General features: G+C 41.6%; 1 protein-coding gene across 1 annotated transcript in view; it reads left to right on the forward strand.

The window, feature by feature from the left end:
* The first annotated feature begins 546 nt into the window (after positions 1-546).
* The window catches only part of EEF1E1 (eukaryotic translation elongation factor 1 epsilon 1), a 31,632-nt gene continuing 12,059 nt past the window's right edge, over positions 547-20,119 (forward strand). Inside the window, exons 1-2 of the mRNA XM_065398798.1 lie at positions 547-691; positions 6,589-6,789. Of these exons, the coding sequence (XP_065254870.1) occupies positions 590-691; positions 6,589-6,789 (303 nt within the window). The 5' untranslated portion in view covers positions 547-589. The remainder of the gene's footprint in view (positions 692-6,588; positions 6,790-20,119) is intronic.

A 20,119-nucleotide genomic window follows, 5' to 3' on the forward strand; every position in this document is an offset into this window, starting at 1 on the left:
AACCATAATAGAAATCTCAGCCTCAATAAACCCCTCTTTTACACAAATGCTCTAATTGGGTATGATCTCGTGAGATAAAAATAGGCTGGAGACTGCCTAGGCAGGGGCACCTGGCACGGAGCGGCTCAGCCTAGAGGCGGTCTGCGTCTGTCGCGCTGCCAGTCCCTGGAGGGAGGACAGCAGCATTAGCCCCCCTGACTGGCTACATCACAGACCTGATTCGCATACGAGACTCTTCCTCACCCCAGCCCCTTCACTTTGCGCACGCGTAAATCAAGCTTCATAGACTACTCCGCCTGTCTCCCCTTTGCGCATGCGCTTCACGCGCCTCCTTCAGCCTGAGACGTGACCCCTCCCCTTTCTACTGCGCCTATCATTATTAAGCCACATTCATCGCGGCGCAGGCGCAGATTATTATGTTCCTGGGCTCGGCCAGTCTTGCCTTTCCTCCCTTCCTCCGCCAATGGATGGAGACGTTACTTAGGGGGAGGAGGAGGTGGGGCCCCTCTGTCCAATCGCGCTGGAGATTGTTAGTTTTGCGGGACTCGTCATTCTTCCTCTTCCTTTCCCGGGCGGGTTGTCTCCAAAGATGGCAGCTGCGGCGGGGCCCGGGCCGGAGGAGCTGCTTTTGTTAGAGAAGCTCCTGGGCCTGAAGAAAGGGAACAAGTACAGTGCCCGGGAGGAGCGGAAGGTGAAGGATGCGAGGGGAGAACTGGGGACCGACTCGGGCATGTGCGCGCGCAACAAACGGGCTGCCTTCGCGCTCGTCCCGTCTCCTCGCGCTCGTCCCTCTCTCCCTTTGGCGAGCGCTACGCGGTGCGGCCCCGTTATCCCCGCCCCCCACACCCGTCTCTGGCCGTTTGAGTCCCCAGTTAGAGGCGGTGAGTTTCTGTGGCCTCCTCCCCGCTAAAGGGGCGCCGGAGGGGGGCAGGAGGCTTCCCCTGGCAGCACGTCCAGGGCTGAGCGCGAAGACAGGAACCTCCCGCAGCTGCGATTAGATTCTGGCCGGGTCCGAACTGACGGAGCCAGCTGGGCTCGCTCATGCCGGCTCTCTCCAAAAGCCCCCCCCCCCGGGCTAGGCTTTGCGTTAGGGCCACGGTGCCTGTGGGTGCCGTGCCCAGAGACACCCCCAGCTGTGGGTGCCAAAGGGAACAGCCCCTGCCGCAGTGCAGGATGCATTTATTTATTGGTTCGACTTACACACCTGAAGAAGAGCTCTGTGGAGCTGGAAAGCTTGTCTCTTTCACTAGCGGAAGTTGGTCCAATAACAGTACCTCACCCAACTTTTCTCTTTCATATCCTGGGACCAACCCAGCTACAACAACATTGCATAGGCTTAGTCAGTGAAAAGCAGTATCAAATCTAAATGTGGGCTGTCTGGTAGCGCACTCTCTTTGACCCGTAATGACCCCAAAAGTTACAGAGCTCAGAAACCACTCCCTCTCCAGAGACCCCTCTGGCCCTCATAGCTGGGACAACAAGTAGCCTTGCAGCAGCTCCAAAGGTTAATAAAAGTTTGTCCACGGGCTGTCTTTGCAACATTTTAACTACATTGAAACTGATGTAGGTAGTTCAAGCAGTATGACCCCCTACTGTGGGTGAAGTATGCTGGTGTTGGTATAAGCTTATTCATATAAATAAGGCATTTTTACTGGTATAACTTTGTCTGCTTTAGTGATTGTACAGATTTAAGTATTTTTGTAAATTATAATACTGTGAAATAATTAAATCTATCCAAAGACCCATTTGCAGACAAGGCCTAAAGTGCAGCAGACACTTCCCCCTTAATGTTGAAGTATAGAAATAGTGCATAACTGTGGGAAGCACATTTGCAAGGAGAACATTGCATGGGGCCACCTGAAAGGGACAATAATTAAGGCTATGGTTTAGTCCCAGGTATTTTTAGTAAAAGTCATGGACAGGTCACAGGCAATAAACAAAAATTCAGAGCCCTGTGACCTGTCCATGACTTATACTATAAATACCCTTGACTAAATCACCGGGAAGGGGAGCTACTAGGGAGGGTAAACCCTGGGGGATCGCTGCTGGGGTGGGAGCTGGGGGGCTGCTGCTGGAGGGGCACCCTGGGGCCAGTACCACCAGCTGCCCGGGGACTGCCCCAGCAGCGGCTGCTCTGGCTGCCTGGGGACCGCCCCAGCTGCAGCAGCCGGTGTGGCTGGCTGCAGAGCTGCTCCAGCAGCGACAGGTGTGGCTGTCCCAAGGGCCACCTGAGGAGGCCGCAGCAGAAGTCACAAATGTTGTGAAAAGTCACAGAATCCATGACTTCCGCGACCTCTGTGACAGACACAGAGCCCTCACAATAACAAATGGGCTTGCCAATATAAAATCAAAGTACCCTGAAATCTGGCCCAAAACACTTACATATTAATTTCATTCTTCCCAACTTTGCCTGCCCTTTATGCTCAGGCCTTTGAGTTATTGTAAAGTGATATTCATTTCCTGTTCTTGCAAACATACCATGTTCTCTAGAGTTGTTGATCAATCAATGGAGAAGGTAGCATTTTATTTATAATATCAATATGGGGAACGGGTAGCTTGGTTTTTCAGCATTATGTTTTAAGACTATGATATGTTCAAGTTTGCTTCTGGCAGCTTTGAAATCATTCAATTCAAACTAGATCAGCCAGATGCACAAGATGTATTCTTTATCATATTTTCTTATTAATGTATATCTATTTTTCTGTTTTACCTCTGAAATTTTTGGTATACTATTTTATCAGGTATGCAATACAAAATATTTTGTATTTAGGGTTGGCATAATTGATTCATTCTATCTTCTCTACATGGCAACCTTTATTAGTTTTTACTGCCTGGAAAGAGCAGACTTCTGGCTCAGTACTGCTGTAAGCAAGTAGTTGTTGCCACACTCCTGTTGCTGAGTACAATGGTACTGCCACTGAGTTACTCTGAATGCACATTTGTGTAATCCTTTGCTCCTCAGTGTTGACCTCAATATGCATTTGTGTACCGTGCATTTGTTTGCTGAAGAGGTTTTTAATTGTTCAGTAATAATACTCAGCACTGAATTTTGATTCCTATAATTAGAAATCTATTCAACTTTGGCATTAGGAGGCAATCAACAAAACTCATGGTCTTCCAGTTGAAACCAAATCTAGTGAAGCATAATTATGTGTAACAATGAGGAAAGTAGTCTCTCCTTAATTCAGATTCTGGAGATCTGATCGTATCCAACAGCTAAAAGTAGTAACATACTGCAGAAAATTCCTTCTTGAATATCTGTTGTACTTTGAATATTGACTGTGTGACAGTGAACATGAGATCATTAACTTCATAAAATTGGAAGGAAGTAAGTACATCAGGTAGCTGTTATCACTGGAAAAACTAGATGTGTGATGCCCTTTTAAAATTAGATCAGGAATTAGTTTAGACCCTCTGGAAATATGCTTAATGCTTAAATGCCAACAGTATTTGGCATACAATCTTTATGAACCATTTTTGAAATATAACTTGATTCTTCTGCTTCAGAATATTAATTGAAATATCACAAACTTCCAACTATTCAGAAGTCTTGTTTAATTAGATGAATGTTACTTCATTTTCTACATGATTTTTTTAAAAGTCTCAAAAGTTTAGCTGTAGTACATTTCTTCTACTTTTTGCAAGAGAAGAACTAACTGCTGGTTACTGCTGAGCGGGATATCTACAGGGGACACAGATTCTGTTTGTTTGATTGGACCTTACCCTTTTTAAAGTTTGGGTCTCTGTCATGAAAATAGCAACATAGTTCTTAGGTTTATGATCTGGTTTAATAATTAGAATAGGTGCTGTCTAATGCCTTTATTTTGTTTAAGATACTTAATGATAATTCAAGTCCCCAATGAGAGGCAAGGTCTTGTGGAGAGAAATGGGTGCTCCACTGCATGCTTTCTGTAGTGCCATCATACTCCAATCAGTTTCTTACTGAATGACTTCAAAGAATATTGTACACTATACTTACCCACTGTTGAAAGTCATGGACAGAATGGTTGTCTGTCTTGTCAAATAAAACCATAGGGTTAATTCACACTACATTACTGATTTCCTTTATAAGAATTGCCCACACATACAGCCTGAAGTGATATAGTTTGTGGCACTGGCAGTATGGAAGACTGGTATTAAGAACTGAAGCCAGTTTTCCATTTTCTATAATGCTGCTTTAATAATTAGAAGAAAATGTTGTATGTTTAGACATTTTCTTGGTTTTAAAAGTTGTACACGTAACGATGAAATTTGGTTTGGTATCTTAAATTAAATTAATATAGTCACGGATGACTTCTCTAGGAATATCAATCATTGTTAGGATCAGAAATGTTAACTGTAATTGTTAGTTTTAAATGTATTTCAGATAATATATGCCTATTACATTTTGTACTTTCAGGGTGCTCAGATGAGCAAAATAGGTAATTTTTCTTTTTACAATTTGAAGTACAACTATACATAAAGGCCTACTAACTTTTTCATTACATACGTTTTCAGTGATTATGATAAAGTTTAATACAAAGCCAGGAAATCCTTTTGGTGTGAAATTTGTTACAGTTCTTGTCCAATTTCATGGTTTTCATCATTGAATTGATGGTTGTATTACAGTGATGAGGACAGTACTTAGAATTAGACAACAGTAGGTTTGACTTCTATATCTCGTGTTTTATTGAATTTGGTAAATATGGACTCAACTTTTGTAATTTGATCAGCATCTGTATAGAGAGTCCATGATTCTGCTGCTCCCCTTTTCTCCTCTATTCATTCTTGCCTTCTCACTCTGGTAACTGAGAAAGAGTTGTACAGGGCAGACCTTGTCCTTTTATAGTTTGCAGGTCAGCCTCAAATCCCCATCAAGTGACTTGTTTATTGGTTATCAACCCACCTGGGAGAACTGTTTTTCCATGGGCTGTAGCCAGCTCTTTGGTCTAGGGCAGTGGTTCCCAAACTTGTTCCGCCGCTTGTGCAGGGAAAGCCCCTGGCGGGCTGGGCTGGTTTGTTTACCTGCCGCGTCCGCAGGTTCGGCCGATCGCGGCTCCCAGTGGCCGCGGTTCGCTGCTCCAGGCCAATGGAAGCTGCTGGAAGCGACGGCTAGTACATCCCTTGGCCCACGCCGCTTCCAGCAGCTTCCATTGGCCTGGAGCAGCGAACCGCGGCCACTGGGAGCCGCGATCGGCCGAACCTGCGGACGCGGCAGGTAAACAAGCCAGCCCAGCCCGCCAGGGGCTTTCCCTGCACAAGCGGCGGAACAAGTTTGGGAACCACTGGTGTAGGGTGATTCTATTTGACTGAGAGGTCATCGGGTTTTATCGAACTGCCATTGTTATCCCTCTGCTAGGTGCAAGATTTTTTCAGTTCAATATGGAGGCTACAGAGTCCAGGTGAAGGCACAGAACAGTTTTACATCAAAATGAGCTTCACAAAACAAAAAGGAGGATGCAGATTAATTAAGGGTTTTTCTACACTGGGTGTTATTTTGGATTTAGCTATTCCTGATTAACTCCATGTGTGAATGCTATAACTCCAGAATAAGTGTGCCTTATTCCAAATTAGCTTAATTCACTGGCACACTATTGGAAACACAGGGTGCTCTTGAAGTGTGAGTCTCTTAGTTTCCACTGTTATTACTTGAACTGTGCTCAGACTTCCTTAGCATGGGGTAAAGATTGATACAGCATTTGTATCTCCTTTTCTCCTCTTGGAGCAGCATTTGCTGTTACAGTTACCTGGCAAAGTCTCTTCAGGAGGTGGTTGAACAACTTGACAATTATTTGTATAGGAGTTCACAGGAACAGAGAACATGTGCTATATTTAAAGGGTATCACAAAAAACCCCAAGTAATTGCAGTACTATAAATTAAGATTTTTAAAAGTTGACACTAAACTATAGCTTAACCCTAAGCATGGAGAAGTGCAATGCAGAATTTTTTTATTTTTTTTTAAAGGTGAAACAACACATTTGCTGTTGCTCCTGAAACGGCTTCCTCCCAGTAACTTAGTCAGTCACTAGACTTGTATAACTCTAGTCATCTGTCTTGCTGAGTTATGTCCCTACACCGAACTGTGTGTAAAGTCACAACGTTCACAATCGTTAAGCAGTTATTTAGAATAAGCATTGAAAAAGTCTGACAGGTATGATTTATTTGTGGCTGTCCAGAAAAGCTGAATATTTGCTGATTCTATAGTCTGAAGTTTTATTTTTACACTTGAAAATGTGTATCAAAGGCTACCTATGAAGATTTCTGGTAGACGATAGTTCTTATTCTGATGCTCTCACTGATTTTGGCATGGGTTGGTTATATTGAACTAGAAATACCCTATGTATATGTTCTGTCTTGCATGTATATATTTTTTTTCCTTCCTGCAATGGAAACTGGAAAAAAAATCAACCCAAGGATTAAGAATAATTTAAATATTTTCCATGTGAAGTATTATTCTTAGCATTAGTATTTTTAATTGCCTAACTAAAGCCTAATATTTTTAATTGCCTAATTAAAAGTGAACATACTGGGATACCATATAATGAGGTTGTTTAACAAAGGCTAACCTTTGAACATGACAAACTTACATGGTATTTGTTTTCTTCTAGATTCCAGTTCTTCAAACAAACAATGGTCCCAGTCTAACAGGATTGACTACTATAGCCACCCATCTAGTCAAACAAGCTAAGAAAGAACAGCTACTTGGAAGTACTGCAGAAGAGAAAGCAATAGTTCAGCAGTGGTTAGAATACAGAGTAACTCAAATAGCTGGACATTCTAATAAAGAAGATATAAGAATAATTCTGAAGGTAAGGATAACTTAATTGCTTTACCACCAGAATATTGAATTTTGGAGTGACTGGACACTAAAGCTGTTGAGTTGGGGACAGTATATTCATATACATATATGTATTTACTTTAGTAATAAAATGGTTAGATATTGATGATCTCAAATCATTTGCCATTAAATTCGTTGCTTTCTTTTCAGTTTATTGAAAAAACAACCTGAAACTTAAGGAAATGGTTTTAACTATAGAATACATAAAGCAAGCCTCCTGCTCTACTGTAAAAACTTAATATGTAAGAATGTAACGGAGAGGGAATGTAATTGTGCCTATAAAGTTCAGAGAGTGTTTAACTATTTAGTCTCTTCTAAATCTTGAAAGGCTACAGTTTCCTCACATCTGTAAGCTACTACTGAAGTCCCAATATATATAAATTGGCCTGCACTCTGATTCAAGATAACATTTGTTTTATTTTTATTGAGAACACTCTTTGCTTCAGTAACAAGGTGGGATCTACTCCAAGTCTAGATATTATGGTGATTGGATAAATGGATGGATGGATGCCAAGATGAGTTAATATGCAATATGATATGTGAGATGGTGATGAGTGAAAGCATAGAGGGAAATTTCCATAAACTCATGTTTTCATATTTATAAACTACTAATGTATGGAATTTTTATTGAGTGTTCCTCACTGCCTTAGACTTCAAAAATTGCTCTCCCTTATTTTCAGAAGCTGTGGTTGGGAGGGGGAAAGGTACCATTAAGTTTTACCCAGTTAAAATTAAACTAAAATCCTTCTTTCCATTTTGCTTCTTCAGACTTCGAGTCCTTTCATCAAAAATGCCAAAAGTAGTTTAATTTTAACTATCATATCAGGGTAGGAGGTTGAAGAGGCCTAATTTTATTATTAAAAGTGTACAACATGGCACTGAAATCCTACATAATTTTTAAGAAGTTCTCTTTCTTCAAATTTAAAAAGTTTCCATAATTTTATATGGAAAGTACAAAATGTCTGGTGTTTCTACAAATATGTCTACACTGCAATTAAAAACTCATGACTGGCCCATGCCAGCTGACTCGGACTTGTGGGGATCAGGTTGCAGGGCTATTTCACTGCAGTGTAGACTTCTGGGCTCAGGCTGGAGCCAGGGCTCAGGGACTCTGAGATCTAGTTAAAACTTTTCATCAAACATATTTTCATGGAAAATTTGTATTTTCTTGGAAATTCTGGGGGGTTTCTTTAATTCAATGAATCAAAAAACTTGTGGGTAGAACTGAGTGAATAACTCCCTCCCCCCCCCCCCCCCATTTGTTGGCAGTTCCACAAGCACACAAAAATAAATAAAATAACAAAACATTTTGTTTGGGGTATTTTTAGTAAAAGCAAAGGAAATGATTCAAAAAAAGCTGTTGTCGGTGGTGCCCTCCTCCTCCATCCCACTTCCCTTTAACCTTTTGCCCAGTGGTTAGGATACCTACCTGGGATGTGCAGGGAAACCCAGATTTGAATCCTTGCTTTGGAGCAGGGACTTGTTCCTAGGTCAGGAACAAAAAAATGAAACACATTTTTCATTTGTTTAAAAAAAAAGGAAAAATTTTCAATGAAAATTTTTCAACATTACAATTTTGTTTTGTTCAGAAGTTTTCATGGAAAACACTTAATGTTTTTTGACCACCTCTAGTCCTGATTATGCAAACTTCTTCATATGGGCAGAGCCCTGCTGAGTTCAGTGTGTGTGTCTGTGTTGGTATATGGGCTTGTCTGCACAAAGCAACTTGTAAGATTCCTGCCTTAGATTGTCAACTCATTGGGGTGAGGATCTTGTTGTTTTGTGTGATTGCTCAGTGCCCAGAACAGAGGGGTCCATGATCATCTTGGCCTTACTGAAATATAAATATTTAATAGTAACATCTGTGACGGGTCGATCACAGACACCCTCTTGGGAGCTGCCACCTGATGGGCAGAAGTAGTCTTGGCACCTGCTTTCCCTGCCAGCTTGGGACTCCAGCACCCTGTCTTGTTGAGCCAGACACCCCAGTCTGCTCCAACACAGACCCAGGGTCTGAACCACGTGCCCCAAAGCTGCAGACTTAACTGAAAGCAACTTACAGAAGTGTTCCTGTCTTTAACACTCAGGTGCCCAATTCCCAGTGGGGTCCAAACCCCAAATAAATCTGTTTTACCCTGTATAACGCTTATACAGGGTAAACTCATAAATTGTTCACCCTCTATAACACTGATAGAGAGAGATGCACAGCTGTTTGCCCCCCAGGTATTAATACATACTCTGGGTTAATTAATAAGTAAAAAGTGATTTTATTAAATTCAGAAAGCAGGATTTAAGTGATTCTAAGTAGTAACAGACAGAACAAAGTGAATTTCCAAGTAAAATAAAATAGAACACGCAAGTCAATGTCTAAGAAACTTATTACAAATAACACCTCACCAGTTCCAGTAAGCTTCCTTTTACAGACTAGTCTCCTGCTAGTCTGGGTCCAGCAATCACTCACACACCCTGTAGGTATTGTCCTTTGTTCCAGTTTCTTTCAGGTATCTTTGGGGGTGGAGGGCGCTCTCTTTAGCCAGCTGAAGACCAATAGACTTTCTCTTGTGGGTGGAGACCCCCTCCTCTCGCCTTTGCAAAGTCCAGCTCCAAGATGGAGTTCTGGAGTCACCTGGGCAAGTCACATATCCATCCATGACTCACAGTTTTTACAGGCAGAAGCCATTGCCCACATGGTATCTTGTATGTCTCCAGGAAGACTTCTTATATGGATTGGAGTATTCCAAGATGCATTGTTCCTTGAGTGCTTCTTTATTGGGCACTTAACTTTGTGAATTCCTTTCTAAAGAAACTGATCAAATGCCTTACAAAGCTTACTTAGAAATCAAGCAAGTATACAGCCAGTATTCATAACAAAAAATGATATATGTGTACAAATAGGATGAATAGATTCAGTAAACCATAACCTTTACAGAGATATGTTACATGGCACATGTAGCATAAAACATACTCCAGTTATGTCATATTCCCATAAAGCATTATGGGATACATCGTCACAACATCAATAAAATGGCCAAAGTTGTGGAGAGCAAAATGTTTTCACTATAAGGCATGCTTGATTATCATTGCTTTGGAAAGTGAATCTGTTTTAAATCTGTTTTAAAAAAATAAAATTAATATTTCAGGTTATAGGCTCTTCTCTTAGCTGTAAACATAAGAAGTAGATATTTACAGATTCTATCACTATTACTACATTTATTCAGTCTTGGTTATGGTTTGCAGAAAGTATTCTGATTGTTGGGTTTTGCTGTATATTTACATTGTGAATACTAGAATCATGGCTTTACAACTCCTTTCAACTGGTATACTATGTTATGTCTGCTAACCATACACACTTTCCCTTCGCTGGAAACTTGGAAACTTTCCTTTTCAATTTAGTCTAAGACAATATGAATGTAAATCTGTACTTTTAATTTTCTTGCTCTTTTGGAATACAGATTAAAAGGCAAATTTTTCAACTTGGCCATAACCAGGTTTCCACAGTGCAGCAGGCATAATTGCTTGACAATTGGATATCAAAGTACCATTTTATGTCTGTAAATCAGGTACTTAAGTATTAAATGACCTAAATTCTGGACACAAAAGCAGTCTTAGTGCCAGGTTTTTATAACTCTGGTCTATCTGACAACTTTCACATCACAGTTTTGATCTTAGCAGCAGTGCTAGTGTGGGAAAGAGAGATTGTCTTACACATTTTGTATTTCAATATTGTATGTAAATTGTTTCCAAACAAAATAAAAACTTCACTCCTAGTATATAAAGTAGATGTTGGGAGAGGAAGAAGAGTCTCAGCACTTAATTTTAACCAGTGATAGCAGTTTTCCTGGAGATACTCATTTATATCAGGTGATGAGTGGCCAGAGTTCTTTCTGACACAATACTGCATGAAATACTGCCTCTGTAGAAATGTTCCTACAGAACAGTAGTTATTTCTTTGCTTCTATTTGTTCCTCTTGCCACCGTGAGTTAATAGTTGGAACAAGAGACAGCCTAGTATTGAGGTAGATAAGTTTCCTGTGCCAAAAGGGAATATGGGAAAAGAACTAAAGTAGGCAGGCAAGTCTGAGATTGTGGTTTTACAATGTATCTGGAATGCATAGTGGCAGTCTTGGGACAGTTGCAGCCTAAAGCCGCAATTTGTAATGAGTTGTGTGTTGCATGTGCCAAAAGCAGTTCAGTCACCTCTGCTGTAAACTAGGCTGCCTCTAGTTGGATCTCAAATGAGATGCTGTGATTCTGTAAAAGCTCAGTAACAAAACTGTTTAGTGCTTGTTAAGAGATTCTGAAACAAAGGTCTTGTTGAGAAGAAAATGTATAGAATACTCAAACTGATCTTTCTACCTTTTTTTAATAGAACTCCTGCATAGCATCAAAACAATCTTGTTAATTATTTGCATTGCCTTACTACGGTTTTAAATTTTTTTCATAACATGGACTGTGTTATTGAGAGAGTCTCATGGACCACCTTCCTATCCATTCACAAGCAAATAACATCCTTGTGGCAACTACAGCACTTGTGTATATGGAGAGGTTAGAAAAAATACACAAATTCTTTTATCTTTAATATAAATGTTTCTTTAGTGCAATTTGCTTCTTTCAAAATCTCCTTTTGCTCCTCAGTTCATCTCCTCTTCACGTATGTTCTGTTCCTTTCCCTCCTCCCTTGCGTGTGCTTGTCTGCTGCCTGGTCATTTCTAATGACACAAAGGAGGAAGGACCTTAAAAAAGGTAATTTGGCCAAAAAAATCTATTAATCTGCATTCTTCAGATGCATATTTCAAATTATCAGGCCCTTTTTTCAAAATATGACTGTCACCTAGGGTGCAGGGCTTCATGGCTCCAAACTTATGGAATGTGCAAGAAGATCTAAACAACAATTGAGGACCTTCTGTTTGAAGACTGTGAACTGCGTTTGTTGAAGGATTTGAGTACCACTATCCACCCTCATCATATACATACCAGCTCCAATGAAGAAGCAGACAAGAGCCCAAAGTTTCACCAGACCAGAGGCCTCAATTTATTACTACAGTCCACAGAGAATGTTGGAACCCCGCCAAAGAAGAAACTGAAGTTCCAATGCAAGAGACCATGAGCCACCTTTTCCTTCTCCTGCTGTATGCCTTATGTTTTCCTCATGTCAGCAAGTTTGAGAACCCTTCAAGAGCAGAGCAGAACAGTTTCAGGATTTCTCTCTCCTCCTCCTCTCTTGGCAACTACCTTTTAATTTTTGGAAGATCTGAATTAAGATCACTCAGACAAATTGGTCCTTGAAACTAAGGGTATTCTATCCAATTTCAGTCACTCCCTTCTCCACCCTCCTTCCCCATCCCTTTTTCAGGAATCCCTCTCATAAGATACTGTTAAAACAAGAAGTGGACTCTTTCTGAAGCTCAGAGTACTGGAAGAGGTACCCATATAATTCAGATGTAAGGGATACTATCCCATTACTTCATAATCCCAAAGAAGAAAGATAGCTGGAGTCCTATTCTAGACTAGAGATGTCTCAGGAGATAGGTCTATTGTTTCAGGTTCAGGATGGTAACTCTGGCCTCAATTATCCTTCATTAGAGCTTCAGGATTGGTTCAAAACTCTCAACTTTCAGGACACAGATCAATTCATTGGATCATACAGCTCTTCACCGTGCTGGGGATCAAGATCAACAGGAAAAGAATCCACAATTTTACTGATCCAGATTATAGAATTCATAGGAACTATGTTAAGATCTTGCTGACCTCAAATCTATCGATCACAGGAGAGGTACGAGACCATAATGAGTGTCCTTGATCATCAGCATGCTAACCTCAAGATGTCCATAAGAGCATATTTCAGGTTCCTGTGTCACATGGTCTGTTGCACCTGTGTCACTTAGTATGCCAGACTTCACATGTGACCATGTAAGGGTGGTTCAAATCAGTATATCTATCAAGCAGTCACCACGTGGGCATGAAAGTGAAGCTCCCAGGAGAAGTCCTCTCCTCCTTAGATTAATGGAAGGATCTGCTTCATGTGTGCAATAGAATACCTTTTGCTGCACCATTGCCTACCAAGACTCTCAACATAAATGTCCTGGAACTCAGAGCCATGTCTAGCGTGGCATTTCTACCCATGTTACAAGGATCCATGATCCAAATGATGACTGAGACAACACCCGAGCCATGTATGGTGTTAACTGGGAGAGAGGTATATGGACATCTCCGCTTTGCCAAGAAGCTGTAGTCTCTGGGATTGCTGTATTTGTCATATCACACCAGTGGCTCTGTGTCTTCTGAGCTTGCAAAATGCCCTCATTGATCAGTTCAGCAGACAGTTCTCAGACAACCATGAGTGGACTATAAAAGACACAATCCTGTGGAACATATTTTGGAAGGGTGTCTGTGTCCATAAATAGACTTACGTGCCACAGTGCAGAACAAGGAATGCCCTATATTCTGTTCTAGGGCATTCTGATGCCTTCCTCATCTTGTGGGTATGGGACTGATGTATGCCTATTGCCAATCCCCTTAATGCCATGGATCCAAAGGAAACTCAGACAAGATTCATCCTCAGTGATTGACCTAGATTGGCCCAGCTGTTCAGGTACACAGACTTGGTGAACCTGTCAGCTCAATGTCCTATCACACTACTTGTTCTCTCTGACATAGTTTCACAAAACTGAGGTCAGATCTCATGCCCAAATCCAGCATCTTTACATCTGACAGCCTGGATTCTGGCTTACTAACTACAACCAAAAGAACCTGTTTAGCTGAAGTCCAGAACATCTTGGTACGTAATATAAGTTCTTCTAACTTTATGCAGCAAAATGGAAAAGGCTTTCTATTTGGATAGCATGGCATCAGCTGTCTTCCTTGGAAGCTTCTGTTTCCTCTATTCTGGACTATTTACAAGCTCTGAAACATCAGAACTTTCTGTTCTATACAGGTCCAACCCAGGGGTGAAAGTAAGGTGGTACGGCCTGGTACCAGCCCCTACCGCCTTACTTTAAGTACCCTGCTTAAAGCGCTGCCCCTTTTGCCCCCCGAGGCTGCCAACGAGTGTGGGGGGCAAAAGGAGCAGCTGCTCCAGGGCCGGCGATTTAAAAGGACCTGGGGCTCCAGCTGCTGCTGCGGTAACAGCAGCAGCGGCCGGAACCCCAGGCCCTTTAAATCGCCGCTGGAGCCCTGGGCTGCATGGGCCAGGCAGCCTGGAAGGGCTGGGTGGGGGACGCTGACCCCCCCAGCCCCACCCCTTCTGCCAGAGGCGCCGGCCCCTGTACCTTTAAGTTTTCAATTTTACTTTCACCCCTGGTCCAACCATAATTGCACATCATCCTCTTATCCAGAGCCATACTGTGGCAAAATTCTTTACCGAAATCTCAGTAACATTTTAGAGACTCTGCTGCAATGAGTCCAGCTGCTTAAAGTCGAAAAACAAATCCTGCGACAATTGATATGTAGTCTAAATACTTGGATGGATGTGTAATCAGTGTGCAGTATTAACACATTCATAGGGAGAAAAGGAACCATATGGCAACTACATTTCTGTGAAGGATAACCCTAAAAGAAGAGTTACGGGGAAGTACACAGGTTGGATAAAAATCAATTATTGTTTTTAATGGATTTTTAAAATTTTATTTAAACCTGTATTTAAAATTAAATTTGAAATTATGACAGCCTATGTCAAGGCCTAACCTTTCTATCTGTTCAAATAATTTCAATTAAATAAAAAATAATAATAATAATACTAAACGGTACATACTTGTTGCCAAGCTTTAAAGAAAGTCAGATCCCTGAACTGGTGAAAATCACTGGCTAAGCACTGGGAACAGGGATTTACTGAAGTTCCACACTAGCTTTTGACATCAGTAGCCCTCTCTTGCAAATATAGAGAATAAACTGAAATGAAGAAAATATTCAGCTAGTTCAGTTGAATGACTAGTTCATTTAGAAACCAACTGGATGTTGAAAAAGCAGGAAAGCTTGTTTTTCTTTTCCAATTTATGAATAGAAACTAGGTGTGAAAGGATGAGATCTGTTAGTTCTAAAATCGTGAAGGACATGGTGACCAGAGACAATCATCTCAAATCAACAACTACAGATAAAGTATTACTAATTCAATTTTGATCAGTTATTTTTCTTATGCATCCAGCACATTTAAGGCTGATTAATTTAACTAATAAAATGCTGTTTATGTGCATTTTAATTGAATTTTAATTTCTATCAAAAGAGCTTGATACACAACACAAGTAAAAAGTTAACCATCTAGTACAGGGGTGGGCAAACTATGGCCCGCGGGCCACATCCTGCCCAGCCCCCGAGCTCCTGGCCCGGAGGCTCACCCTTGGCTGCTCCCCTGCTGTCCCCTCTCCCCCGCAACCTCAGCTCGCTTGCTCCGCCGCCGGCACAATGCTCTGGGCAGCAGGGCTGTGAGCTCCTGGGGCAGCGCAGCTGCAGAGCCCAGCCTGACCCGGTGCTCTGTGCTGTGTGGTGGTGGCAGCGCAGCCCAGCTTGAGCCAGGCAGCGCAGCTGTAGCACCGCCAGCCACCGGTGCTCCAGGCAGCACGGTAAGGGGGCAGGGAGCAGAGGTGGTTGGATAGTGGGCAGGGGAGTTCAGGGTGGTGGTCGGGGGGGGAACAGAGGGTTGAATAGGGGCAGGGGTCCCCGGGGGAAGTCGGCAAGGAGGGGGGGGGGGTTGGATGGGGCGGCAGGGGGCAGTCAGGGGCAGGAGTTCCAGGGGCAGTCAGGGGACAGGGAGAAGGGGTGGTTGGATGGGGCAGGGGTCCCTGGGGAGGGGGGCGTCAGGAATGAGAAGAGGGGTTGGATGGGGTGGCAGGGGTCCGGGGGCAGTTAGGGGACAGAGAGTGGGGGTGTGTGGATGGGGCAGGGGTCCCAGAGGGGCTGTCAGGGAACAGGGGGGGTTGGATGGGGCAGGAGTCCCGGGGGGGGGCGCACAGATAGGTGGGGGCTGGGCCACGTTACGAAACCCGATGCGGCCCTCAGGCCAATAAGTTTGCTCGCCCCTGATCTAGTAAATAAGAAATGCATCATTCTCCATTTTCTAACATAATAAAAATGTGAAAATTAATCTGAGTAAATGTGAGTTACGCTATATAATTAAATTTGTATAAATGTAGTCTACCCTGATTATTAAAAAGAAGCAGCAAATTTAGTGGAAAGGCTGTATTTTAATTGCAAAACTATGTTTTAATGGTTACCAGCCAATGAGAATCAATCAGTTAACCTTGGCTTAAATCTGTTTTTTCTGCTTGCTGATTTTAAATCATTTGATTTAAATCAGTCCACTCTGGGAGCTCATCTGTCATATTTTTTAGGTTATTGGTTTGACTAAGATCCCCAGGACCTGAGGAAGAGTTCAGTTCAGTGTCTCTGCCATTTAAGAATGCATAACTTTCTAGAAATTTCAACTTAGAAACTTTAGAATTAGTGTCCCCCTGCTGGCTATTGGGTAAGAGTGTAAGTGAACTCATCCATGGGAATCCTTATAGTAGCCCATGATGCAGGAAATGAACTAAACACTCCCAAAGTATTCAGAAAATAACAAATAATCTCAGCCTATACTGCAGCATTATAGAAGTAGCATAAGCTACTGCTTCATAATATAATCTTAAATATTATATTACCAAGTAGGAATCCTATCAAATGATAGCCAAAGCACAGGGGGGAAAACTTAACCCTTATTCCTCTAAGACTAAAACACACACATCCAATTCCAGTTGCTAAATTAACTCATCATTTTTATTCCATCTGGTGTCCCATATTCTAGAATTTTTCAAAGTAGAACTCAGTGTCAATTTTTAGATTTTTATAAAAGAAGTGAAGTATTTTTGAAATGTTATGAATATTTGGATGTATAACATGAAGCAAACTTGCTCAGTAATGTAACTAAGGAGCAAACTTTTTTTATGATCTTATCTTACCATTCCTAACATGTAAGCATTACTGTGTGTGCATAACTGTTTTTTGCACAAACTAGTGGCGTCTGCCTTTTAGAAAGATTTCCAATGCCAAAAACAATGCAATCAGTATATAGTAACTTTTCTGAAGAAATTTTGTTCACTGAAGTACAAGTAAAAACAGTGTGATATTATCATGGATGGTATTAGATATTTAGCTTTTAATTTGCACAATGAAGATTTTTATAATTTTATGCAGGATGTGGAAAAATATTGGGGGGAGACTAGGACTGGGTCTCCGATATTCTGATTGAATTTAACATAGGTTTACAGTTATTTTGTTATGACGATAAAGCTGCATTTAGTAAGTGACACAACAAAAAAAGTTGGTTGGAGACTGATTATTAATATATTTTTATGCAAGGTGATAGGTAGCCTTTTAGTAAATAGATTTACAGATTAGCTCTGCAAGCTTTTTCCCTTAACACTGCATTAGCCTTCGCATATTTGTGTGACTAAACAATTTCTATAATACCTTTGTTGTCCCTCTTGATATTTAAAGTAATTTGAGAGCTAAATAATATGAACAAGGCAGCAAATAGTCTAAATAAAAAAAAAAAGCTATATAGCTAGGAGCAAGTGACCTTATACAGTTTTAACTGTGTAGGGGTTAACATTTTCCCTGATTTACTGTATAAATAGAAATCAAAACAGAGAACATTCAGCAATTGCAAAAGTGCAGAAGACAGTCAAGAAGAGATTGATACAAATACACCTCTACCCCGATATAACGCTGTCCTCGGGAGCCAAAAAATCTTACCGTGTTATAGGTAAAACCGCATTATATCGAACTTGCTTTGATCCGCCGGAGTGCGCAGCCCTGCCCCCCCGGAGCACTGTTTTCCTGCATTATATCCGAATTCGTGTTATATCAGGTCGTGTTATATCGGGGTAGAGGTGTAGTAAATTGGCATAATGGAGTCAAAATTTGCCAAATTCTTCAAATGTAATATCAAATGGCTTGTAAATTCTCACCATTTTAGTAGTTTTTGTGCTGTAGTATTCCCCAAAAAATGGATTATGGAGATGCTCCATAGTTAATGCTGAAGCTAGTTTCTAATTATAAAGCTGATTATCAGTCCCATTTCCCTTGCCCCAAATTTCCTCAAAAAGAAGCCAGTCTGCCTGAAAAGAAGTATTCCATATATCATGCCAGGATATGTTTTTTAGAGAAACTTGGAAACACCAGAAAAGGCGTTGTAAAATTGTGTTTTTAAAAAGTCTTTGACTTTTTGAAAATGTTGTTGTTGTTGTTTTGTTGGCCTTATAAAGGAGAAGAGCTTTCCTGGTTTTGGTGGGGTGGGTACCAGGGGTATTGGCAAGATGTATAATGAGTAAGTGATTGGGTGAACATGCCGTCTACCTTAGAATCAGAGTATGGGATCCTGAATTTTCTCCTTACAGTAGGTCTAGAGGGAGGTGGCACAGGAAGACTGGAAGAAACATATCGAGGAGAGGAAGAAGTGTACATGTCTTCACTCTCTCCCTGCCTCAACCTAGCAGAGGAACAAGATCAGAAAGCTCCCAGACTCAAGAGGAACTGCAAAACTGAGCATTTTACTATAGTGTTTAGAAGAGACACATAATAATTTAAAGACTGTTCAGTTTGTTCCTCCACCCCTGCCCCATCTCTTGTTTGCTATTTGGCTTTTCTTGTCTTGTTTAGTGGGGTGGGGAATTGGATACAGGGAAGGATAGGAGCCGTGGAGGGGAGCAGAAGACTGGTGAGATATGGGAAGAATGCAGAGAACAGTATGGGATACAAGAGAGGCATGAAAGGAGTGAGGTGCAGGGGGCTGGGAGATATGGAAAAGGACAAAGAAAAGCAAGGTTTTTTATGTGTATTAAGCTTTAGATACTTAGAATTCTCTAGATATAGAACTTTTTCACTGTGAATAAATTTCCCCATCCTCTCTTCACTATCCCCAAATCCCAACCAGGTATAACTCCCCCACTCAGTACCCATTCTCACACCCCCTCATATGGACTTGCTAAAATCTGTGGGAGAGGAGAAACACTTTTGTGAGCTTCATAAAATATTGAGGCAGAGCTCTCTTTTTATGGATTCTGTGTATCAACTCCATTTAAAATGTTAACAATCATTAATAATCTGGGAGATTCCCAAACAAAAAAAACTGAGTTAAGTTTGAAAGTGTGTTTCAGTGGAGTCTAACATCCAAAAAACCTATGTTGTCTTTACAAAATTTTTGCACCTTTAAAATAAAAATTCCAAACTATAATCTTAAAAATATTCTTCTACTCCACCAATACATGACTTTGAGAATTTACAGAATTCTTAGATGATTGATTGTACTTTGGAGTTATATTTCTTTCACAGTCTTTGCGCATCTTACAAACAATAGATATAAAATATACAACCAGCGGCATATTTTCATTACAGAACAAAGAAAGTTAAAATTGGATGGATGATGCAAGTGGAGTGAGTGATAAGGGTTATATTCTGTGGGGGAACTAGCTGGATCCTTTAACTGTACATTTACAGACTGTCATTTGGAGTTTTTTAGGGTTTTATTATTTATTTTGGGGGTTAGCTGGACTTACCCAGCTGAATCACTTTTCAGCTTCAAGCCCTGGTCTACACGACGAGTTTAGGTTGAATTTAGCAGCGTTAGATCGATTTAACCCTGCACCCGTCCACACGACAAAGCCATTTTTGTCGACTTAAAGGGCTCTTAACATCGATTTCTGTACTCCTCCCCAACGAGGGATTAGTGCTGAAATTGACCTTGCTGGGTCGAATTTGGGGTAGTGTGGATGCAATTCGACAGTATTGGCCTCCGGGAGCTATCCCAGAGTGCTCCATTGTGACCGCTCTGGACAGCACTCTCAACTCCAATGAATCATAGAATCATAGACTATCAGGGTTGGAAGGGACCTCAGGAGGTCATCTAGTCCAACCCCCTGCTCAAAGCAGGACCAATCCCCAGACAGATTTTTACCCCAGTTCCCTAAATGGCCCCCTCAAGGATTGAACTCACAACCCTGGGTTTAGCAGGCCAATGCTCAAACCACTGAGCTATCCCTCCCCCCAATGCACTGGCCAGATAGACAGGAAAAGCCCCGTGAACTTTTGAATGAGCTCCAGCATGGATCGAACGGGAGGTTCTGCATCTGATCGCTGTATGGAGAGACGAATCCGTGCTATCCGAACTCCGTTCCAAAAGATGAAATGCCGGAATATTTGAAAAAATCTCCAAGGGCATGAAGGACAGAGGTTATAACAGGGACCCGCAGCAGTGCCACGTGAAACTTAAGGAGCTCAGGCAAGCTTACCAAACAACCAGAGAGGCAAACGGCCGCTCCGGGTCAGAGTCC

This window comes from Emys orbicularis, chromosome 2 (genome assembly GCF_028017835.1).
Source record: "Emys orbicularis isolate rEmyOrb1 chromosome 2, rEmyOrb1.hap1, whole genome shotgun sequence".
Taxonomy (NCBI): Eukaryota; Metazoa; Chordata; order Testudines; family Emydidae; genus Emys; species Emys orbicularis.